Source organism: Rhineura floridana, chromosome 1, assembly GCF_030035675.1.
Source record: "Rhineura floridana isolate rRhiFlo1 chromosome 1, rRhiFlo1.hap2, whole genome shotgun sequence".
Classification (NCBI taxonomy): domain Eukaryota; kingdom Metazoa; phylum Chordata; class Lepidosauria; order Squamata; family Rhineuridae; genus Rhineura; species Rhineura floridana.
In genome coordinates, this window is record NC_084480.1 from 245,113,299 (window position 1) to 245,138,915 (window position 25,617).

Sequence of the window (25,617 nt, forward strand, 5' to 3'; positions counted from 1 at the left end):
GTTTTGACCAAAACAAGAAATAAATACTGGAGCCTGTAGAACTAAAATCTGTGACTTTTAAAGATTTTAACTTGTTGGATCTCATGTTTATTAAAAAAAACTCATTTATAAACGAAATTCCTTCTGGAGAAGTTCATTATTTTTGTTTTATTGTAGCTCTTGATATGGCATTCACTAATGAAGTAAGTCGAAAAGACTTGCAATTAGGGTTGCCAGGTCTCTAGTTTTTGCCCAGAGATTTTGGCTTTTTTGGCTGCTCCCTGAGTGAGTCACCCCAATCTCCGGACTCATAGCTTTTCATTTAAAAAATTTAAATTCCTAGGTGGTGTGCTTCAATAGATATACACCAAAATGTCAGCTGCCATCCTCCACAACTTCTGTTAAATGAGCTAATAGCCTGCTCCTCGAATCCCCACCCTTTCAGGTTATAGCCAATAAATGAAGCCAGGGTTGTGATTGACGAGGAATTTTTTGACCTCCAGGCAATAGCTAGAACCCATTGCAAGTCCTGAAAATGGCTTCCTTTTCCTGCTTATCTGCACATCATGAGTTGAATAAGTTTATAGCTTTCAGCAGCAGCAAGAGTGCCTTTTTCAGGATATCTAGAACAGAAGATCACAGCAGGATCTTGGTGGGCATGCACAGTGAACAATTTCAGTTATGATTATAATAAAAGTGTACATGTAGGGCTTTTAAATTACTTACAAAATAACATATTTATACATTTTTCTTTCAAATAATTTTTGAACAGAAATAAAATGTACATGCATCTTATTACTCCATTACAATGTATTATACTTTTATAATTATAAGGAGTCAAACAAGTTTAAATATTCCTGGGCTGTTGAAGAGGGCAGTTTATTTGTCTAATTCATAGCCTGTTTTGAAAACCATCCCAATATGAAGCTTTAATCCTATACTCACTTTCCTGGGAGTAAAGCTGCAGTGCTAATCCCACATACCTGGAAGTATACCCATTGAATTCAATAGGATTTACTTTTGAGTAGACATGATTAAGATTGTGCTATAAACCAGTGGGACTTTTGAGTGAACATAGCAAAGGATTGTGTTGTAAATCTTTCTCTTCCCCACCAATCCTATTTTTAAGCAATTAGGCATTACTTAGATGTCACTGCTTCTATTTGTTAGGAAACTAATACTGATTTAAAAAAAATGTTCTGCAATCGTTTTGACAATAAACTATTATATGGGGTGTATGTAAAACCAACTAGTTTTGATAATTAACTATTATATGGGGTGTATGTATTTTTACATCTCCAGTGTGTGTTTATATTTATTTATTTATTTAAGGCATTTATATACCACTTTTTACGTGTTCCTCCCATGAGATTATTACAATAAGTAATGATTTTTTAAAAGTTACAATAAAATGAAAAAGACAGCTTGTTTAAGAAGAATGTTTTTGCGTCTTTTCCTCTCCCCTTGGGTCAAGATGGTTCTACTACAGATGGCTCTGTAGTGACAGTTGGGGGAAGGAGGGAGGGGCCACTATGGCAGCTGGATGGTGACAGTTCCTCAGCTTCTTCTCTCCCCTCTGGAGAATCTTATATGCAATATTTCCAACAATCCTGTGAGGTAGGGTTGCTGATTGGAAACCAAGGCAGCTCACAACAAGAAATAAATCCATTTAAAACCCAATAACCATAAAACAAGTATAAAACAGTTGCAAAACAGCTTAAAGTGGCATGATTCTGAATTTTGGGTTGAATGAGTGAAGTTCTTTATCACTTGAGATTGCAGTCCTGTGCACACTTCCCTGTTTGAGTAAACCCCACTGAATACATTGGGACTTGCTTCTGAGTAAGCATGTTATAGGACTGCACAATAAATATCTTTACAGGTTGTGTAAATAACTCCCTTGCATTCATAGAAGCCACAGTGGTTCCATGCACTCAGCTCAATTCCCTTAAACCCACTGATGATGTACTTTGTTTGTTGCATGACACTTTGTTTCTTGCCCAATAGTGTTAAAAGAGAATTCACATACTGGAAAGTGTGGCTGCAAATGCTGTTGTTCCCAAGCTACTGCCTATGAAGGTAGACCAAACCATGTGTGTTTTTTGTCTGTTTGTTGTTACTCACTGGAAGGCTGTCAAAGTGAGTTTATAGCAGCCCACAGGGTCAGCAGGAAAGGGTAGATAATCTTCTTACACATTTCTCAAATCTCTCTGCAGTGAAGGGCTAAGTCTGTAAAGAAGTTTGAAGCAGCCACTTTAAAAGGCAGGGACAGGGAATTCCAGGCAGGGGGTTGCCAACTGTTGAAAGTGGGGCAAGAGCAACTCCTGTTTGTATTCTTTTGTTTGTATTCCAGAAAGAAGATAGAGTTAGGGTGCTCCAGCTAGCTAGGCTTGCCTACCTTTACCTGTGCTGTTCTCTTCCTTCCTTCGGAAACTGATATGCTCAGGGAAGCCGACCTGCCCCTCCTTCCTTTGTCTTTTTCTTCAAGTGTCCAAGGAGAGAGGAGACATCTTTGTTCTCTTTCCTGAGCCATGAGGGCAATACCCAAGTCTGGGCATTGAGCCTCCAACTTAGTTAGAACTAGGTATGCCTTTCCTGTCTACTATGTATTTCTATAAATAAAGTAGCTTTCCTTATTTTACTAGGTCTCAGTGATCTAAATGCAGGGTAAAAGCCTGCTTCTTAGGTAAATCCACACACTGGCACACATGCAGCTCAGACAGCTGAATATCTTTGCATATTTCCATAACACCAGCCCTGCTTTGATATGGATATCTTTGCAGAAGTTTCCTAGTCAAGCCTTACCAACAGCACAATCCCAACCTTATCTACTCAGTTATGAGTTCTATGGGGCTTAGTAAGTCTGTTTAGAATTGCAACCTTCAGGGGCATTCATCTTTCCTCCTGAGTGCTCCCATCTAACATCTCCACAACACTAGGCTCCCTTCTTCCTGCAATGGTCTTCTGGTGACTAGCTTGGCCTAAGGACACTTAAAATCTTCTTGTCAGAAGCAAGTAAGCTAGATTAAATGTTCCTTACCCAGGCTCCCTAAGCAGGTGAGAAGAAATGATCCTGTCACTTCAGCTGGACTTTGGGAACACCCTCTTTTAGTTAAGATTTCTATCTTTAATTTCCAATCAGACATTTTCTTAAAATTAATGGTATGCTCCAAGCAACAGTAGTTGATGCTCAATGTATCATGCTTAGTGGCATCAAACATGATACATTAAGCATCAACTACAGTTGCCCGCCCCCAAGGCATCACTAGGGCCTGCCCTTGAAATCACAGTGTTTGGGATGCTTTTGACTTTGCAACCCTATTTGCAATAGTCTTTTGAGGCCAAGCCAACTCCTTGAGAGCAAGACAGTATCATGAGCACGTAGCAGAGGTGGCAACACTTTAGATGCAATTTAGGAGGAGGAGGCACAACTGCAAAAGTAAACACTAGATAATTACTATGCCAATTGAAAAGGATTGGTGCCAGTATAAAGCACTGTCTTACTCCCTGAGAAACACTAACTGGAGTGGTCAGATTGCCATCTGTGTTACAGCAAACTTCAAGTGAAGTATTGGTATAAAGATATTTAATTAAAATAAACTTTTTATTTATGATGGTATATGCCAATTTATCCCATAATTTCTCATGAGGTATTGTAGCAAAAACAAACTTCATTGTATCATTAATTTTTATTCAAATTTTCAAAGACAAAAAACAAAACAAAACAAAAATAATTAAACAATAAAATAAAATGTTGACTTCCGATTTGTCGCAGATCAGTTATAGGTCTACAATATATAACAATCCTGTCTCTTAAATTATATTATAAAATCACTTTCCTCCAGTAGTTATCTTAATTAATCATCAAATCTCATAAACATTACTTTATTCTTTCCACAAAAAGTCAAAGAGAGGTTTCAATTCCTTGAGAGATATATCTTTCAATTTTTCTCCAAATAAACATGTCGATTAATCCATCTCTTTCAAATCTGTTAGGTCCAATAATTTCAATAGCCATTCTTCCATTATCAATGTTAATTCCATCTTCCATCTTCAATAATCCTGTTAAGTCCAGTAATTTCAGTAGCCATTCTTCCATTATCAATAATCCTGTTAAGTCCAGTAATTTCAGTAGCCATTCTTCCATTATCAGTATCCCATAATAATCTTGTTGTCATAGCCATAGTCCAAATAAACATATAGATTAATCCATCTCATCAAACCTGTTAGATCCAATAATTTCAATAGCCATTCTTCCATTATCAATATTAATTCCATCTTCCATCTTCAATAGTCCTGTTCAGTCCAGTAATTTCAGTATCCATTCTTCCATTATCAGTATCCCATATTAATCTTGCTGTCATAGCCATAGTCATATAATAAGAGTCTGATGGGAATTTCCTTTATCACAAATATTTCCTTGCCATCAATTCTGAATATGTTGCTGAAATATTGTTGTAAAGTCATATCTCTGTTCTTCTTTTTTACAAAATGCACTGGCTCATCTCTTGAGAATTTTTCCATTGTCACATATCTGTAGTTAATTCCATAGATTTTTTCTATGTCAAGCTCCATCACATCATTCCAGTCCAGAAAATTATCCAAGACATTGATAACTTTATCTCTAATATCTTCATTAATTTCTTCAGAGACAACGTTGAATTCCAAACAGTAAACTTTGTTTCTAATATCCATAAACTCCAGATCTTTTTCCAATTCCACATTTGTTCCAATCTCCAGGGCTTGTATCTTCCCTTTAATTTTTCTTTTCTCATCTCTAATCTCATCAATCTCTCACAAGATCCCCTATTTCTTTAAGCTCCTGCGTCATTTTGCCTAATTCAATTTTCATCTCCTGTCTACCCTGTCTCAGGGTTTGTTTCGTTATCTCCATCTCATCCATTATTTTCTGAAACATAATTTTTTCCATGGTCTCAGCCACTTTCCTGATTGCCATTCTTAAAACCACGAAAACAAAAATTATTTCAGCCACAATTGGGTTAATATTCCAGGCTTGATGACATCACAGTGTAGACAGTACAGCCTGCCTTATCTCTTATTTGTTCAGGAATACAAAACAAATTTAGTTCCCAGCTTCAAAACAGTTAGTGGCGTCGTGAACAAGTAGATTCGTCAAAATGAAATAGACCAAAAAGAAAATAGTCCCGGACATATAATACTCCAAAGTTCATAAATCAAATTTATTTTATTTTCCCTCCTCGAAATACAAATCCCTCTTCCGTTTGTATCTTTAGAATGCACTTCCAGGCCAGCTTTTTGCAATAAAAACAAAGATAAGCTTTTTCAATTTCTTTCCTCCTTAATTTCGTGAATAAAAGAGAAGAGTTATAACTCACCCAGAAATTCTTTATAGCTGATTCATTGACAAATCTCTTTTTGCTGCAACGATTTAAACCAGGTGAAAAAAAAATAGAAAGAAGGATGCTTGCCTGTTAAAGTCCGTTTTTCTTTGAAGAAAAGATAAATGTGTCGCTTAATCAGTTAGAGCTTGTTGGAAGTCCGTCCGGCATTTGCTGGCTGAACCTTCTCTCATAAATTAATGAAATCCAGTCCTCCCAACAAAAACAGGCTTTTGTGGTTAATCTCTACGTTTCTCCCTGCCCGGGAGAAAATCTTTACCAGTCAAAAAGAACGTTCTGATTGATTTTAAAACTGAAAAAGCTTCTTCTGAGACGAGAGCTCGTCTCAAAAAGCAGGCACAAGTGAAGTCACCCTTCCCGGAAGTCGGCAGCACATATACTAAAATTGGAACGATACAGAGAAGATTAGCATGGCCCCTGAGCAAAAACAAACTTCAATGAACTTATCAAATAATTGCCGCCTACATCCTCTAAGATACTTCTAATTTAAATGGGATACTAGAAAGCAATTAACTAAAATAAATCAACCCTGTCTAAAATAATTGTTCATGAAATAGAATTTTTGTTTGCTTCTTTACAGTCTATTCATTATCATACAATGGTTAGTATACAATTTCCTAATTATACCTTGAGGATTTATTGACTTATAATTGGCGGGATCATTTCTAAGCCTCTTTTAAGCCTAAACTTTAAAGATTGGCACCACAATTTCCCTCCAGCTGTCAATTGACACATGTCCTGTTTTGTCTATACCTGTGAAGAGAGCTGCCAAAGCCAGAGCCCACCATCAATGTTTGCTCTAAGCAGTTTTGCAGGGATTAAATCTTAGCCAGGAGCTTTTTCTTATTTCAGCTGAACTTTCACCTCTATTTTAGAAACTGGGAGCTAAGGAGAAAGAGTGTCACTGTCAAGTTCTAGAGGATTAGCAAAAATTTTACCACTTTTAACCTTCCTGATCTCTTTAACTTTAGATTTAAGACGTTGGAATGTAAACATTACCTATCATAAAGCTTATCCTTTGAGCATTTATTTAAAACCATCTGGGCAATGGAGCCACAAGTTATCACTTTAAGGGTTGTGGCCACAACTAATCCTCTCATATTAGCTGGAATAGCTTGCAGTGTATAGAATGTAAAACCTTTCAAATAAATTATCTCTTGTGCCCGAGTGAAATAAAAGTAATATGAAAAGATTTTATATAGGCTACAAAAAACCTTATCAGGCAATTTACCAGCCCATCCTATAATATTCTAAGATAACTCTTAGCTGCAAATCCTCAATTAGAAACTAATCACACTGTGAGAAGGGTGCATGATGTTGGGATGTGGCTAGCAGCACAGTCCTGCTTTCCTCTTTACATGTACAATGTATACGTGTGGCAAACATTCTAAAGAAGTGGAGAAACATCACTTTGCAGTTTGCTGTTTTCAAATAGAAGTCACACTCACCTGGGACAATTTGGGAACCAATAGAACAAGAATAGGATATGGATGTAGAGATGAAAAACCAGGTGAAAAGCAGGCTGCAGAACAAAAGAGAGAAGCAGCTTCAAAAATGGTGAAAAGGAGCTTAGTTGCATTGGAGGAGAAGGGAAAGGTCTAGTGGGAAAGTGGTGAGGGGTTGGCGAGCAAAGCAAGCAGGGGGGCAGAACTCCCCTAGTATTAATTATATCTGTAATTTTTTTAAAAAAAATGTTTACATTTTAACATCACTGGAAAATACTGGATGGAAAAGAATGGGTATGTAGTAGTCATCTAAAACGATTTAGCTTCTAACTGATATTAGAAAAAATTGTTTTCCCTTCATATTTTATTTATTCGTATATTATGTTAACGCCATCAATATATGATACAATCTAGGAGTTTTGACAGAGGGGGAGATAATGGTGACCAGAGCTACCCAGAGCCATTTGGTAAGAACAGTCTGTAAACTTTCTTGTCAGCAAATAAAGGAACTTATGCATCATAGCCATTTACATCCTTAAATATTTTTTCTTCTTTTTTCTAAGGTTATAACAGGGATGGGGAACCACTGCTCCTCCAGGTGTTGTTCGACTACAACTCCCATAATCTCTGACCATTGGCCATGCTAGCTGGGACTGGTGGGTGTTGTATATGCAGTCTGTCAGTGAAATTTGTTAAGGACAGCGACTGGGTATTTAAAACCCAACACCATTCACCTTTTCACCCTGGATGCGGACTTGCAGTATTAAAATTCAAATATTGCTAGAGCTCTTAGGCTGCTTTCACACATGGGGCTGATTGTATTAGTTTAACGGATTAAAAAGGTAGCGCTTCTGTTCTGATTTCTAAAATCCTTTTCACACTGCAGTACTTGTTGCGTTAAGGAACAGCAGCTTTTTCAGCCAATATACCAGCATTTCATACAACTGTCTTTCACATGGCTTGTTTTTGTCCCTCACCCATACACACTGTTCCTCACTGTGTAGGAGGTCTAAGATCTTGTCCTGTCGCCATGCAAGCCCTCTCCCTTTAGGATATGACTTTTTACATTGTTTTAGTTGTATCAAGACAGGGGTGGGGTGGGGAATGCTGCTGCTATCTGTGCTGATGCTAGAATACCGGTACAATGTTCGTCTGGCAACACCTTCACATGACTAAAGGGCGGGAATGCATTGCATGTTGGGATGCCTGTCACATGAGCAGCTGCAGCTAGTGAAAAACTCCTGCAATCTTCCGGGTTTCCAGCCTCGCTAATGGATTATTTCTGGTATCATTTATCACCGAAATTAGCGCTAAACTTCCGCCACATTCCACTTGAATTCTGGAGCTAGCTTGTGCGTTGTGTGAAAGATGAAATATAAAGTGCAAATTACCAGGTAAGAAATTGTCAGAATAATGGAATACAGTGCAGTGTGAAAGTAGCCTTAGTGATGTGCTATGCCATATATAAAGCTGCACAAAGCAGCCCTTTAAATTAGATATTGGATATCAGTGTTTCTGGTTTTCAGAGAAATAGATAGGGTTCAGTACTTGACAATTCTAAATATGAAAATACCATAGATCTATTTTAAGAAGACTTTGATAATTCCAAGTTGATTGTTGAATAAACAAGACAAATTATTGAAAAACAGTGAGAATTAGAGTACTAGTAAAATAAAAGCTTGTGTTGGTAGCAAGCTGTTGTATTAACAGGCGTGGCAATGTGGCACAGTCTTCTTATAAGGAGCTTTTTAGCTGCTATATTGATATGAGGGATTCCTTATTTCAAATTGCTCACCAGTTCATCCAGTTTTCTAGTTTGATTCTTGACACAGTGTAAAACAAAATGTGTCATCCTCTGAGATGTGGCAAGTCCTGAGCAGGTTCATTCGAAGGCAATCCCCATTTATTTCAGGAGCACTCCTGTCTAAGCAAATATGCTCAAGATCATAGCCTTAATTACAAATTACATTTTTTTTTCTTCTGAAGCTGAAACGTCCAGAGGGGTAGTATGTCTTAGTATTGGAATGCCAAGAAAACCTCTTGGTTGAAAAGACAAATGATCATTTTTAAATGTATATACAGTATTCATTTCTACAGAACAACAAATAATAGTAAACAATGGGATAGTAAGTTATCCAATAATATACCTGCTGGTTGTCCTCATCAGTAACATGAGAGGATCGACTATGAGCCCTTGAAGAATGGCTGAATCAAGCCAACTTGAGCTGATGAGGGCAGTTGCTCAATGATAAAGCACATGTGTTGCATGCACAACTTCCAGGTTCAATCCCTGGCACCTCGACATAGGACCAGAAAGGACCTGTCTGAAACTGGATCCATTTGCAGATAACACTGAGTTAGGAGGGCTAATGGTCAGACTCGTTGGAAGGCAGCTTCCTATCTTCCTTGGTAGGTAGACAGACAAACTCCTTTAGGACTTTATTAGGGGAAGACTACGGCTATAAAGTTTCATGGATCCATTGGACATGTCCCTTTCTCATCTCCTCCCTCTTCATTCTGTGAATATTCCTATATCCCAGTTTGGTACCACCACCTTTTGAATGCTGTCTCAATCGTTGTTCTGACCTTCATAGCCATATGTTGAGTGAACACATGGGGAGTCAGCAGCATTGAGGCCCCTGGCTTCAACCCCCAATTCTTTCTGTCTGCTAACCTTATTATCTTACCACTGAGTATTCAGTGGAAGCAGAGAATGGGCTGTATATATGATCAGGAATTCTGGTGGTATTAGGGTTTCTGATTCCGAAAACAGCCTATTCCTATCTTCTGTAGAATGCATGGAGGTCGAGGTGGGGCAGTGGACACAATCCCACTACCCCTGTACAGGTCCACTCAACACGTGGATAGCGCTCCAGTCAAATATGCAGTGTGATCTTATGCATGTCTTCTCAAAAATCAACTGCAGGAAATGGAGTTTTAGAACCTTCAGAGGCCCACTGTGAATTGTTTGCAAGGCACTTTGAGGGTAAAGTTGCTCGCCTCTGTAGCAGTCTTGATGCCCCATCCACATATACTGTAGTCCCCAACGAGGTGTTCAGTGCAATGTCTGCTGCAGCTTCTTGGAAACAGTTTCAGTTGATGCGGCCTGATGACATAGACAAGGTGCTTGCGATGATGCGGTCAGCAATGTGTCCTCTCGACCTTTGCCCTTCTTGGCTTATTAAAGCTTGCCGAGGGGGTTTGACCAAGTGGATCCAGGGTGTGGTCAATGCATCATTGCGGGAGGGAGTGGTTCCAGCCACCCTTAAAGAGACGGTGATTTGACTGCTCCTGAAAAAGCCCATCCTGGACCCATTGGTCAGTGACAATTACTGACCGGTCACAAATACCCCCTTCTTAGGGAAGGTGATTGAGAGGGTTATGGTGTAGCAATTGCAAGTACTCTTGGATGAAACAGATTATCTTGACCCATCCCAGTCTGGGTTCAGGCCTGGTTATGGGACTGAATCGGCCTTGGTCATCCTTTATCAGGAGAAGGAAAGGCGGAGTGCGACCCTGTTATTCTTACTTGATCTCTCAGCGGCTTTTGATACCATTGTCCATGGTATTCTTCTGTGCCGACTTGGTGAGATGGGTATTGGAGGCACTGTTTTACAGTGGTTCCGATCCTATCTCCAAGGTCGTTTTCAGAGAACAGCATTGGATGATTGTCTTTCGGCCCCCTGGCAGTTGTGCTGTGGGTTGCCACAGGGTACCCCCATGCTGTTTAACATCTATATGAAGCCCTTAGGAGCAGTCATCAGGAGATTTGGGGCGAGGTGCCAGCAGTATGCTGATGATACCTAGCTCTATTTCTCTGTAACATCTGAATTGGGAAAGGCTGTGCAAGCCCAGGACCACTGCCTGGACTCTGTGGTGGGCTAGATGAGGGCCAATAAACTGAGTCTAAATCCTAGCAAGATGGAGGCGCTGTGGGTTGGTGGTTCCTGAGTTCAGATAATTAGTCAGTTGGCTGCTTTGGATGGGGCCGTACTCCCTCTGAAAGAGCAGGTCTGTAGTCTGGGGGTACTCCTGCATCCATCTTTGTCGCTAGAGTCCCAGGTGACCTCAGTGGCTAAGAGTGCCTTTTACCAGCTTTGGCTGGTAAGACAGCTGTAGCTGTTTTTGGATTGGGATATCCTGACCGCTGCTGTCCATGCACTGGTAATCTCTAGGCTGGATTATTGTAATGCGCTCTATGTTGGGCTGCCCTTGAGGTTGGCCAGGAAGTTGCAGCTGGTGCAAAATGCGGTGGCGAGACTGCTCACTGGGGCAGGGTATTGCCAACATATCACCCCACTGCTGAAAGAATTGCCCTGGCTGCCCATTTGCTACCCAGCCAAGTTCAAGGTTCTAGTCTTGGTGTACAAAGCCCTATACAACTTGGGACCAGGATACCTGAAAGACTGTCTCATCCCTTATATACCCAGTTGATCACTGTGCTGTGCTGTTGAGGTTGTCCTGCAGATACCAACTTATCAGGAGGTCCCGTTCTGCACAATATAGGAAATAGACCTTTAGTGTGGTGGCACCCATCCTGTGGAATTCTCTCCCCTTAAATATTAGACAAGCGTCATCTCTGTTATTTTTTGGTGCCTATTGAATTATTCGGCGCCTCTTTCAACAAGCCTTTTAAGTTGAGACCTTATCCCAGTCTGTGTTGGAATTGCTTTTTAATATGTTTTAAACTCTTTTTTTTAAACAATATGTTTTTAACCTTTTTTTTAAAGATGTCATGAAAGCTTTTTAAAAATGTTTGTAAAGATGTTTTGTTTTAATGTATTTTAAAGTCTGTTTTTATAATGTTTTAAAGTGTTTTTAGTGCTTTTGTTTGCTGCCCTGGGCTCTTGCTGGGAGGAAGGGTGGGATATAAATCATATAATTAATTAATAAAAATTAAGTCCCACTGAATTCAGTGTAACTTATTCCCAAGTATAGGTGCTTAGGATTGCGTTCTTATTTTAACATAATCAAGTTGCAGCATAATCTTGTTGTCTTTTTTTAAAAAAAAACTCTCCAATGTTTGAAAGTATTTTCTTGCTTGAGGCTACATCCAATGAGATATAAGCCTTATTGGTTTTCCTACATAGTTTGGCCTGAACTGTTGCCCCCTCTCCTGCACTCCTCTTCATCACTGCCCCCACTCCTCTTCATTTCTGCTATGGTAATGGCAGCTGCAGCGCCCCGTCAGCTTACTTTTTTGGTATGTTTCTTTTGCCTCAGTCTAGGGAGGACTGGGGGGGAAGACTCTCAGAGCAAGGCATTCTGGGCACTCCCATTACCTGAGCAAGTGGGAGTCATACAGAGGATGTAGAAACTGGGAAGGTGGGGAAGAAATGGCACACTGTATGTAGACGGTGTGCAGATGCATCTGTGAGGTTTGGTGGTTTTCACAGGGCATAGAAAATCTTAGTAAACTCAGAACACAGTTTCATCAAACTAGGTAAGCACTATTGTAAAGGTATAGGAATATTGCCCTGTGTGATTACGTTATGTAGTTTCTGTGATGCTGAAGGCAGAGGCTATCTTAAGTCTACTGGGATGAAATCAATGGGCCATCTGCTTTATCTAATATCTTGTTTCTGATTAAAATAAAAGGGTCTTGCCATAGCAGTCTGGCAGAGCACTTTAAAATCTGCCTAAGGTTTACAGTTGCTGGAATATGTATAGTATATTTCAATAGCTGAATCAGATGCTAATAAATTATTTTCAGCATGTTGTCATCCCTGCTGATGTTGAAAAGACTTATTTGGCTTGAATGTACTTTCATTGGAGAAGCCTATTAATTATCACAGCAGGTCCAGTAGATCCTATCTTCAAACTCCGCTGTTTAGAAATGCAAAGCAAGCTGTGTTGTAAAGTTGATTCTTGATTTAACTTGAAATGTTGTGGTGAAAAGCTTTCAGATGCAAGTTAGTGTATAAAGCCAGAAAAGTAAATCCCTGTGTGTGTGCGCACGCATGTGCATATATATTTTATTTATTTATTTTCTTACATTTATATTCTGCCTTCCTTTCATCAAGGACCTCAAGGCAGCATAGTTGTGGTTCTAGGTGGCCCCCCATCCAGGCACTGACCAGACCCAAACCTGCTACGCTTCAGCAAGGTAGTGGCCTCATGAACATGTACAGTAGGGCGCCGCTCATATGGCGGATTCCATTCCGGACTCCAGCTGTAAGGCGAAATCCACTGTAAAGTGGAACGCATTGACTGACATTGACAAAAATGGCGCCCAACGTACAAAAAAACGCCGTAAAACCGGAACAAGCGCCGTAGGAGCGGGGTCTTTCTGCAGTTGACAACCGCTGTATCGGTGGAACACTGTAAAGCAGAGCGCCGCAAAGTGGGGCCCTACTGTAGTGGCCTTCAGAACATACCCTGGGCCATATACACACTCATATCCTTCTTTCATATTGTTTTCTTAGTATCATGAGAGCATAAATTGTTTGGTAAAAATTTTTCCTTGGATTTAAAATTAATATTAGTATTAATTGTAGTATTAGTACCACCCTGATATGATCGTAGCCAAAACATAACAGTTTGCATTCCACTTGGATCTGTGAAAAAAGAATAGCAACATTTCCTTTTGCAAAGCTGCTTGATGTTTAATAATAGCAATTTCAGCAGACAAGCCAGCCAAAACCCAACTTTTTTAAAAAATTGGAAGTTAAGCAGGTGCTTGTATCTCTTCCTCAGAAAAAAATTGAATTCTCATTATCATGTCCAGAATAGTAAGTGAACATTGACACCCATCACCTTAAATTTACTTGATAAGTATGGCTCTACAGGGATCCATTTTGGGAGGTTACTACCTATGTAATTCATTTGAGTTCACAGATTACCTCTGCTTCAGTTTATCCCAAGGAAAACAGAAAAAGCAGCAAGCACAGTGTTGCTGCTTTTGTACTTAAACTGATTTAGTTTACTTTGGATAATGTTACGCCTTTACTATCACTTCTTGTATGTTTTCAAAGTCAATCAGATAATATTAATGGGGAAGGGCAACTTTTGGCCATGTATGTTGAACTTCAAAAAATACAAATCTCTGAGTTAGGATGTTGGTTCTACATGGTGAGTGGGCAAAGGCACACTAGGATATGCAAGTCACTTTATGCATAAGCAACTTTTACTTCTTGTTTTCTGGTTTACTACTGTTAGATAAAGTTGCATTCAAACAGACATGGAAAGCCTAGACCTAGATGTTCTTGGACTATATTCCCCATAATATCTTACAATTTGCCATGTTGGTTAACGCAGATGGGAACTGGAGTCCCACAATATTTGATGGACCATAGCCTTCCCATCTCTGTACTAAAATGAGTGGCCCTAGCTAATGCAGCTGGTTTTCTTGCTCTATTGAAGCCAGTGTATCCCAGCTAGAGATACCAGACTTCCAGCTATCGGCTAGAGACTCCAGTTTTTGGGGGTCCTCTCCGGGTCTCTGGATGACTCACCTTAATCTCCTGACTTTCAGCTTTCATTAAAAAAAATGTTTCTAGGTGGTCTGGTTCCCCAGGTATACACCAAAATGTCACCCCCCCCCAGCTTCTGGTTTTAAAAGCAAATAAGAAGTCAGGGTTGTAATTGACAATAGCAAGAGCTAAACATCATTTCAGGTTCTGAGAACCTGTTTCCTTTCACATCAGAAATTCAGTAAATATATAGCTTTCAGCAGCATAAAGAGTACTTTCTCTATACAGGATTGGGACTTGCTTTTGAGTAAACATGCATAGGTTTGCACTACAACAGAAGATCACAAAAAGATCTTGGTAGGCATAAAAGTACATACAAGATTTTTTTAATTACTTGCAAAAATTGTATATTATACTTTTTATTTTTCAAATAATTTTTGAACAGAAGTTTTAAAAAGTGCATGCTTCAGTGTTATACTTTTCTAATTAAGGAGTCAAACAAAGTTTAAATTTTACAGGACTGTGGAAGAGAGCAGCTTATTTGTCTTAATCATAACCTGTTTTTAAAACCTTCCCAATATGAAATTTTTCTGGGAGTAAAACTTCAATGCTAATTCCACATACCTGAGAGCTAACCCCATTGAATTCAGTAGGACTTACTTTTGAGTAGTTGGTTAGGATTGTGCTGAAAACCAATGGGACTTTTGAGTGAACATAGAAATCATAGAACATAGAAAATGATTGTGTTGTAAATTTTTCTCTTGCTCTCCGATCCTTTTTTTAAAAAAAGCAGTAAGGCAGGGCTTACTTAGGTGTCACTGCTTTTATTTGGCAGGAAACTAATAGTTATTTAAAAATAAAAATTAAAAAAATGTTCCGCAATGGCCAACTGGTTTTGACAATAACTATTATATGGGGTGTATGTATTTTTACATCTCCAGTGTGTGTGTATATGGAATATTTCCAACAACCCTGTGAGGTAGAATTGGAAACCAAGGCAGCTCACAACAACATATAAAGCCATTTAAAATCCATTAACTGTAAAACAAATATAAAACAGTTGCAAAACAGCTTAACGTGGCATGATTCTGAATTTTGGATTGGGTGAGTGAAGTTCCTTATCATTGAATTGGAGTCCTGTGCATGCTTCCCTGTCTGAGCAAGCCCCATTGAATACATTGGGACTTGCTTCTGAGTAAACGTGCATAGGATTGCACTATAAATATCTTTACAGGTTGTGTAAATAATAAACATCTTTGACATTCATGCTTAAATAAATATTTCTTCATAATATGTCTTGATATGGGAGGAAGGGCGGGGTATAAATCAAATAATAAATAAATAATAATATGTATCTGATTTCACACTATGGTTGTAAATTATTATTTTGTTGTTGTTATGTGCCTTCAAGTCGATTACGACTTATGGCGACCCTATGAAGTGTGCCCTTAGGCAAAGTTTATGCAGTAATGGAGATCCACATAATACATTTGAAGCACATCCAACTTGCATTTAAAGCACATGACTTCCCCTAAAGAATCCTGGGGAGTGAAGTTTCCCCCTCACAGTTATAGTTCCCACCACCCTTAATAAACTACAGTTCCCAGGAGTCCGTAGTGGGATTCATGTGCTTCAAATGTATATTGAATGTGCTTTAAATGCATGGTGTGAATCTGCCCTTGTACGCTGTGCACTGATTAGTAAATTGAAAAGAACAATTTTAAAAGATACATTTTTTAAAAGGGCTGTAGCTCAGTGGTAGGGCACATGCTTTGCATGCAAAGGTCCAAAATTCAATCTCTGGAAGAGACTATTGCCTGGATTTCTGGAGAGCCAATGCTAGTCCATGTCATCAGTATTGAGCTAGATGGTATCAAATGGCCTGGCTCTGTACAAAAGAGGACAGAGACCCACAGGCCACAGTGACTCCAAAATTTATTTATTTATTTTATTTACAACATTTATATACTGCTTTCTTGTAAAAAAAACCTCAAAGTGGCTTATAGCAGGAATTAAAACAATACAATTATTGGCAAAACCCGTTAAAGATAGGTATTTAAAAACATTCAAAATAATGAAACCAGCAATGAGTTAAAAATAGATAAAAAACAACAGCTTCTACATGCCTGGTAGGCTTGCCTAAACGAAAATATGTTTAGAAGGTGCCGAAAAGAGTACAATGAAGGCACCTGCTAATGTCAACAGGCAGGGAGTTCTAAAGTGTAGGTGCAGCCACACTAAAGGATTGCTTTCTTACAAGAGCAGAACAAGTACTATGTGGCACCATAACATGGAAAGCACACCTTGAACTTGGCCTGGTAGCAAATCAGCAACCAGTGCAGATTTCTGAGTAGAGGTTATGTGCTGTTAGAATCTCCCTCATGTTAGCAATCGTGCTGCAGCATTCTGCACTAACTGCAGCTCCTGGGTCAGGTTGTGCTGCATGGGGATTTCTGTGACCTTGGCTGACTGGCTGCCAGGATTTTTTTAGTTTTGGTGTTTGGTTAAGAATCCTGACTAGTTGTGGGATGCTTAGTTTTCTGCCTTACTCATAGGAATCTTGTTGTGGTTGGTATGGTACTGCATTTAAAAAATCAGCCGTGTCTTTTCTTTTTCTATTTGCATTTCATTTACCTTTATCCTCACTCTCTTTCATCCATAGAAGGAACAACAGTGATTCCAGCGCTCCAGTCAACCTTCTTAAACCCACTGATGATGCACCTTGTTGTTTGTTTCTTGCCCAATAGTGGTGAAAGAGAATTCACATACTGGGCAGCGTGGCTGCAACTGTTGTTCCCCAGCTGCTGCCTATGAAGGTAGACCACATCATGTGTGCTTTCTTTCTGTCAGTTATATTCACTGGAATTGGGTTGGCTGACAAACTGAGTTTATAGCAGCCCAGAGGAGAGACAGAAAACGGTAGAGAATCTTGTTACTCATTTCTCAGACCTCTTTCTGAAGTGAAGGGTCAAATCTGTAAAGATATTTGGATGTTAAAAGGTAGGGTCAGGGCATTCTAGGCAGGGGTTTTTCAATCCTACTTGGATATCTTTGCAGAGGATCCCTAGTCAAGCTTTACCAACAACACAGTCCAAACCATATCTACTGAGAAGTAAGTCCTATTGAGTTCTATGGGGCTTAGTCCCTTAGTAAGTGGGTTTAGAATTGCAGCCTTCGGGGGCATCCATCTTTACTCCTGAGTGCTCCCATCTGACATCTCCGCAACATTAGGCTCCTTTCTTCCTACAGTGGCCTTCTGGTGACTGGCCTGGCCTGAAGGCACTTAAACCCTTTTTGCCAGAAGCAAATTGGCTAGAGTAAATTTTCCTACTCAGGCTGCATCTTTTAGCTAAGATTTCTATCTTAATTTCTAATCAGAGAAAAGTTTTTGTATGAATTGTATGTGCCAAGCAACTGTGGTTGATGCTTAATGTATCATGCTTAATGATGTCACTTGGGCCTCCCCCATGATGTCATTCAGGCCCGGCCCATGATGTCACTCAGGCCCGGCCCATGGTCACTCAGGCACGCCCCTAAAATCTCAGGGTTCATAGAATCATGGAATCATAGAATAGTAGAGTTGGAAGGGGCCTATAAGGCCATCAAGTCTAACCCGCTGCTCAATGCAGGAATCCAAATCAAAGCATTCTCAACAGATGCCTGTCCAGCTGCCTCTTGATTGCCTCCCTTGTCGGAGAGCCCACTACTTCTCTAGATAATTGGTTCCATTGTCGTATGGCTCTAACAGTTAGGAAGTTTTGAAATCTGTTCATTTGAAATCTGGTTTCCTGCAATTTCAGCGTATAATTCCATGTCCTGCACTCTGGAACAATCAAGAAGAGATCCTGGCTCCCCTCTGTGTGACAACCTTTCATGTACTTGAAGAGTGCTATCATATCTCCCCTCAGTCTTCACTTCACCAGGCTAAACATGCATGGTTCTTTCAGTCTCTCCTCATAGGGCTTTGTTTCCAGTCCCCTGATCATAATTGTTGCCCTCTTCTGAACCTGTTCCAGTTTTTCTGCATCCTTCTTGAAGTGCCGAGACCATAACTGGACGCATTACTCAAGATGAGGCCCACCGAGTGCCGAATAGAGGGGAACTAATACTTCACGCAGTTTGGAAATTTTGCTTCTGTTAATGCAGCCTAAAATAGCATTTGTCTTTTTTGCAGCCACATCACACTGTTGGCTCATATTCAGCTTGTAATCAACGACAATTGCAAGTTCCTTGTCACATGTCATATTGCTGAGCCACATATCCCCCATCTTATAACTCTGCATTTGGTTTCTTTTTCCTAAGTGTAGGCATTTATCCCTGTTGAATTTCATTCTGTTGTTTTTAGCCCAGTGCTCCAGCCTATCAAGGTCTCTATGAATTTTGTTTCTGTCTTCCATGGTATTAGCTGTGCTCCCCAATTTTGTATCATCTGCAAATTTGATAAGCATGCTTTGTACCTCCTCATCCAAGTCATTAATAAAAATGTTGAAGAGCACTGGGCCCAGGACCGAGCCCTGTGATACCCCACTCGTTACTTCCGCCCAACTTGAGAAGGAACCATTGATAAGCGCTCTTTGAGTACGATTCTGGAGCCAACTGTGGATCCATCTGATAGTTGTCCATCCAGCCCACATTTAGCTATCTTGCTAATCAGAATATCATGTGGCACTTTGTCAAAAGCTTTGCTGAAGTTGAGATATATTATGTCCACAGCATTCTCACAGTCTACAAGTGAGGTTACCCGATCAAAAACTGAGATGAGATTAGTTTGGCTTAAATCTATGTTGGCTTCTAGTAAGCATTGCATTGTTTTCAAGGTGCTTACAGACTGACTGCTTTATAATCTACTCCAGAGTTTTCCCAGGGATTAATGTTAGGCTGATTGGTCTGTAGTTCCCTGGTTCCTCCTTTCTGAAAACAGGGACAACGTTAGCTCTCCTCCAGTCATCCTGCACTTCACCGATCCTCCATGATTTCACAAAGATAATAGACAGCCGTTCTGAGAGTTCTTTAGCCAGTTCTTCAATACTCTAGGTTGCAGTTTATCAGGCCCTGCTGATTTGAACTCGTTCGAAGTGATTAGGTATTCCTTGACTTGTTTGTCTGTCAATCTCAAGCTCCAATCCTGCCCCTTCTACTTCATGTTTCCTGGGAGGGTCATAGACCCTTTTTTGGAAGAAGACTGATCCAAAGTAGGAATTGAGCACTTCTGCCTTTTCTTTGTTATCTGTTATCTTTTTGCCATCCTCATTGAGTAGCTGTGCCACCATTTCTTTTCTCTGTCTTTTGTTATGGACGTACTTGAAGAAAACCTTTTTGTTGCTTTTAGCATCTCCTGCTACCCTCAGCTGATTCTCAGCTTTAGCCTTCCTGACGCCATCCCTGCAATTCCGTGATACCTGCCTGTACTCTTACTTTGTGGCCTGGCCTTCTTTCCACTTCCTGTATGTGTCCTTTTTTGTTTTCAGGTCATCTCTAAGCTTTTTGTGAAGCCACATTGGCTTCTTCTACTGTTTCCCCCCTTTTTTTCCTTGTTGGAATTGCTTGCCATTGTGCTTTTAGAATTTCCTTTTTTAGAAACTCCCACCCATCTTGGACTCCTTTTCTCATTAGGGTTGCTTGGTATGGAACCATATTTACAATTGTTCTGAGTTTATTAAAATCAGCTTTCCTGAAGTCCAGGGTGCGTGTATGGCTACTCTCAGCTTTTGCTTCTGTTAAAATCAAGAATTCAAGTATAGTGTGGTCACTTTCCCCCAGAGTTCCCATAACTGCCACTTCATCCACCAAATCATCTCTATTGGTTAGAATCAAGTCCAGGATAGCTGATCCTCTGGTTGCTTCCTCGACTTTCTGTAGGAGAAAGTTTCCAACACAAGTCAGAAATTTCTTGGAGGGGCTGTGTTTGGCAGAATTTGTCTCCCAACAGATATCGGGATAATTGAAGTCTCCCATTTCTTCTACAATTCGGGTTTGGGATGCATCTGACCTGGCAACCCTAATCCCAACATATACTTTGAACAATCATGGCCATAGCTAGAGGAGCAGGAAATAGTACCTTCTTTGGGTATGATTTCCTGTCCCTATCATCGTAATAAAGGACATCCCCCTGCTCCAAAAATAATCTGTTGTGTTTAAACACAGTGGAATTTCCGGTAGTGGATTATGTAGCAATACACTGTGCTATTCTCAGTGACTAGATGAAAAGGGAAGTACCTATGTATCATTCAGCCCCCAGTCTCAAAAGATAAGTTGAGCTGGGGTAGAAGAGTCAAGTAGCCTGTCTGTTTGCATTGAGCAACCATATTGCATTTGTCTTCAAGAAAGCATGAAGTGGCTATGAATCCCCACTGCTTGCTCCTCTCCAGCAGTAGGGGCCAGATTATTTTATTCATTTAGGAATTTTCTATCCTGCCCTTTCTTGTTCTTGACCCTGGGACCAGTTGTAAATATGTAAACCAATTACATATTACAAGAGGAACAGATAAAATGAATAAATCAATTACAAATAATAAACCAGTATATTATTGAGCTAGGTTCAAGGTATTGTTCTTAGTATATAAGGCTCTAAATGACCTAGAACCAGGACACCTTGTTCCTTGTACACTGGCCAGATCACTGCAGTCATCTGGAGCAGCCCTTCTGACTGTCCAACAGGTAGTTTCTATTGGGAACACTTTTCCTATTGAAATAAGACAAGACACCTAGAATTCTGATATTTTCTCATCTGCTGAAAACGTTTGTTTCACTAAGTGTTTTTAGAGAATTTGATTCAGCGTTGATGATTTGTTTTGTATTTTATGACCTAATAATTTTATGATGATTTTATTGTACACTGCCAAAAAATTTGAAAGTTGGAAGTTTATAAACATTCCTATAAATAAATAAAATAAAACCTACAAATACTGTAGTTGGTTCCATTGTCACTTAAAAGCTTGGGGAAATAAGCATTGCTAGACATCCTTCCCCCACAAAGCTTCCATTCAGTGGTGGCAAGTAATAATAGTAATGTACACAGCCACAGAGACAGCTGCTGTGAGCCTTGGCCACAGGGGAAATTAAATATTTGTGGCTTTTGCTCAAACACTGGGGAGTAAGGCTGCGCTGCTGAAAGTGTAGGCTTCCCTGATCCTGCAGTGTTTCAGCTGCTAGAGAAGCCTTACTTGCATAGACTTCACCCTACGTGGACGGGGGGGAGGGGGAAGAGATGGTCCCACCCTCAAAGTAGCAACTGTGTGAGGACACTACATGTATAATGTGTGAAGGGAGGAGGGTATTGATTGATTAGAATCCATATCTGAGAGTACAATCACACCAGAAAATTATATTGCTGCCTCGACATCACAAGGAGGAGAAGAGGCTTCTGGTAGGCAGGAGTTGTCACCTCGTTTTGCTTAGAATAAGGTTTGTATATGTACAGGTGAGACTAGTGCATTATTCAATACTAGATCCAGAACATTCTGATGTGAAACCAGACTAGAGGTTCAAGTGGGTAGCTGAGGAAAGGTAATGGTGCTGAAGGAAATAAGGTGGCAACTTGGGGCTTAGCTCAGTGGTAGAGCACATACTTTGCATTCAAGTAGGTTCAGTATGTGACATCTCCGCCTTATGGTTGGGATAGACCTTTGCCCAACTGCCAGTCAGAGTGGACAATACTGGGCTAGATGGACCAACTCAATATAAGACAGCTTCCTAGGTTTGTTGGAATCGTCTCAAATTAATGTGGAATTCATGAATGTAGGGTTAAAGGAGAAGATGAGGCCCTGGGACTTGCAAAGTTCTCCCAGTGTCCAAACTGTTATTCAGGTTGATTGTTTCAAGGAGTGTTCAGAAGTTGGTGTGATCAAACCTTTTTTCGTGACACTGGGTTTTGTTTGAGAATGTATCCTAGGAATATGTTGCATTATTTCTGGGCTCCTGGACATCGTAACATCCCTCAGCAAATTTACTTTTCTTCCCCAACCAGCAAGCCATTGTTGATTTTGATTCATGGGGAGAGAGGCAAGAGCTCCTTCTGCTTGGACATGGAAACCAACTTGGAAAATAAAGTGGGAGCCATAGCTTGCGCTTTCTCAGATGCATAATCTGTTTAATTTCTATTTCATTGAGATGTCTGCAATGCTTTGGTTTGAATAGCAAGCCAGTTCAGCCAAAACAGAATTCCTATGAAGTTCCAATGAAGAATTAAAGGATAAAAAATAAAAACAAGAAATGCTTCTAAAATAAATGGTGTTTTCATTATTTAACCTTGAATATATCTACAAGCTGGCCCTTGGTCTTTGCTGAACACTCCCTCTACCCCAGCTGAAATTTAAAATGGCTGGTTTTTTTTATTTTTTTAACAGACAGTGATGTCCAAACAGTTATATTAGAGTACTTTTCAGCAACAGTGAAGAACTCCATCAGTGAAATGCACACTGGCAAACCTAAACAAGAGCATCCCGTACTTTTCATTGAGCTATTCTTTTGGCTTTCTTTGCCACTGCTAATATATTAATGTATGTGTGTACACCATATAAAATGTTTGTTCATTTATCATTTCTTGTTCCCCATAATGTGGAGATGTGTGTCTCTATATTTAACCCTAAATCACTTGTCAGCTCTTTCAATTTGTTTTCCAGACCATGGGGAATTCATATGCAGGTCAACTGAAATCTGCCCGTTTTGAAGAAGCCCTGCACAACTCGATAGAAGCCTCTCTAAGATGCAGTAGTGTTGTTCCTCGGCCCATTTTCTCTCAGCTGTATCTTGACCCTGACCAGCCTCCTATTTCGCCGGAAGGTAACCAAGCAAGTATGGCATATTTTAATTGCCCCTCTTTTGCTAGGGAGAATGTTCATTAAAAATAACTTTGCATAAGTATCTTTTCCCACTATCGCTTACGTACAGGTCTATCTTTTTTATAATGCATTCCAGACGTGAAACCAAAAGTAGAAGAGCTAGACAAAGAACTGATGCATCGTTACACCCAGAATGGAAGCTTGGATTTCTCCACTAGCCAAACTATTAATGAAATAGAAGAAGATGAGGATGATGAAGATATGTCTGATTCCAATAGTCCACCAATCCCGTACGCACAAAAACCTGCCCCAGAAGGGTCTTGCACTACTGATGGTTGGTTTAAGACTTTCTTATCTAAAATTTAACTTTAACTAGAATATTACTTTGGCAAAAGCTATACATTGAGAGACAGTTTCGAATAAATATATGTTTATGATAGTGTTACGGTATAACCATTTCCCGAAGGGTAGCCATGTTAGTCTATTGTAGCAAAAAACAGTGGCATGTTAAAGAGTTAACCGTGCATTTTTATAAATATCTACTTGGAAGTGATTTCCATTGAGTTCAGTGCTGCTTACTTATAGGTAAATGGATATAGGATTAAGTCTTGCATAATAAAATTCTTCAAGGTGCCCCGACTTTTAATTGCATTAAGTTGATTTTGTGCTCAGTAATATGTTCATGACTTTTCATCTCAATGGACTTTGCATGTAAACCAGATGCAGAAAGTCTGTATCTTTCTGCAATTCTGTACACCTTTGAATTTCAAGCAATAATTGTGACAGCTCATATTGTTGCATTTTGAGGGTATTTTAAAAAGTATCCATGGTAGAATACATTGACTAATATCAGTCACAGTTTTAAGGATTAATAATAATCTTTTAGATTAGCTTTTTTAGGATTCAAAGTATTTTGCAAAAGGGACATAAGAAGCTGCCTTATACTGAGTCCATCCAGCTCAGTATTGTCTGCATTGACTAGCAGTGGCTCTCCAGGGTTTCATTTCCAGCCATACTAGAGTTGTCAGAGATTGAACCTGGGATCTGCATGCAAAACAGAATCTCTACCACTGAGTTATGGACTTTCCTCACTGTTTTCAGAAACAATCCATTGCTTGGACCCAAACAGACCTTGCTTCAAAATGTGGGATGTAAGCTTCTGAGTTAAACTGAATGTGTATGTGTTGAAAGCAAGAATGAAAGAAGAAGTATAATTCCAGTCTGATGCTAATCTGTTTAAAGTTTTGGCAGCTCTTTAAAATCAAAGAACAAATGTTTAATATTGACCATATTCCTTGGATGAGAAACTGACTTATTTTGCTTGAGGCATCAAGCAGTGAAGAATTTCAGCAAGACGCAGGAAAAAGCAAACTAAATCTTAAACCATTTCCCACATGCAGTTCTATTCAGGCTGTAGAAAACTCTTGTGAGTGAAGGACGGGTAGTGAGAAAAAGAGACTAGATATTATTATTATTATTTATTACCTGCCCTTCAGCCAAAGGTCCCAGGGTGGGTTACAACATTTAAAAACATGTAATTAAAAACAGTTAAAAACAACTCAAACAACATCAAAGAAAAAAAGGTGGGTTCTAAAAATATACATTTCAGATGTTGAAGGCCAGGGTAAAGAGGTGCATCTTCAGCATTTGCCGAAAGCTGTACATTGAAGTTGCCAGATGTACCTTGGTGGGGAGGGAGTTCCACAGCTTAGGGACTGCCACAGAGAATGCCCTCTCCCGGGCCACCCCCTCAAACTTCCAAAAAAGCCCCCTCTGCAGATTTCAACATCCCAGAAGGTCTGTAGGAATGGAGGTGGTCATTCTGTATTAATATTTTAATATCTTTCTATATTAATAGTCAGATTAATTAGTATTAGGGATGGTTGGTCAGGCTTCTTTCAGACAGAACACTTGTCTCTAAGTGTACTGTCAGCTTCAGTGACCTTTACCTTCCTGAATTCCTTCTCTAGTAGATTAAATCATTTCAATTGTGTTAGTGAAATCAACAGTTTCAAAATATTGCATTTGGAGATACCGCTGAGTGAATCAACTAGTGCTGAGTAATAGCTTCGTATTATGGCCATGTTTCAGATGATACTTCATGGTCCCAAAATAGGTCCATGCTGTAGTGAATTATATTCTGAAAGTGTTGAATGATGGCCTCAGTTTCAGAAGGGACTAGATTAGACAACATTTTCCCCAGTCAAGCCCATCACAACAGGGGAGTCTTGGGATTCTTAAAATTGGAGCCTTTTAAATAGGAAGATGGGATTTTGAGTTCTGTCTTATTTATTATTTATTATTTATTTATTAAATTTATACCCCGCCTTATGGCCAAAAGGCCCTCAAGGCGGTTTACAAAAACACGAATATAACACATCACAATGCATAAATACAATAATGCAATTCTCAAAATTAAATAACAAATAACATTATTAAAAGAAAAGAAAAAACATTTAAATGTGTCACAATAAAAGAACCAAACACTTTATAAAAAGGCCTAGATAAAAATCTTCAATTTCCCAGCAAATAAGTAGCATTTTTATTTTTAACATATAAATATACACAGTATATAAGTAGCCAAACAATAATAATAAACAACAAACTAATGAGAACATCT

At 39.4% G+C, this 25,617-nt stretch overlaps 1 protein-coding gene and 1 pseudogene across 12 annotated transcripts in view; both read left to right on the forward strand.

Moving 5' to 3' along the window:
• The window catches only part of GREB1L (GREB1 like retinoic acid receptor coactivator), a 300,655-nt gene that overhangs the window by 141,779 nt on the left and 133,259 nt on the right, over positions 1 to 25,617 (forward strand). For 9 of the 12 annotated variants that reach the window (XM_061596502.1, XM_061596493.1, XM_061596580.1 and 6 more), the window contains 3 exons: positions 16,880 to 17,033; positions 22,839 to 23,010; positions 23,134 to 23,331. In XM_061596502.1, coding sequence (XP_061452486.1) covers positions 17,028 to 17,033; positions 22,839 to 23,010; positions 23,134 to 23,331 — 376 coding nt within the window. In that variant the 5' untranslated portion in view covers positions 16,880 to 17,027. The remainder of the gene's footprint in view (positions 1 to 16,879; positions 17,034 to 22,838; positions 23,011 to 23,133; positions 23,332 to 25,617) is intronic. The other 3 variants (XM_061596554.1, XM_061596571.1, XM_061596545.1) reach the window with 2 other exon arrangements.
• On the forward strand, positions 5,724 to 5,816 carry LOC133375973 (U6 spliceosomal RNA; annotated as a pseudogene).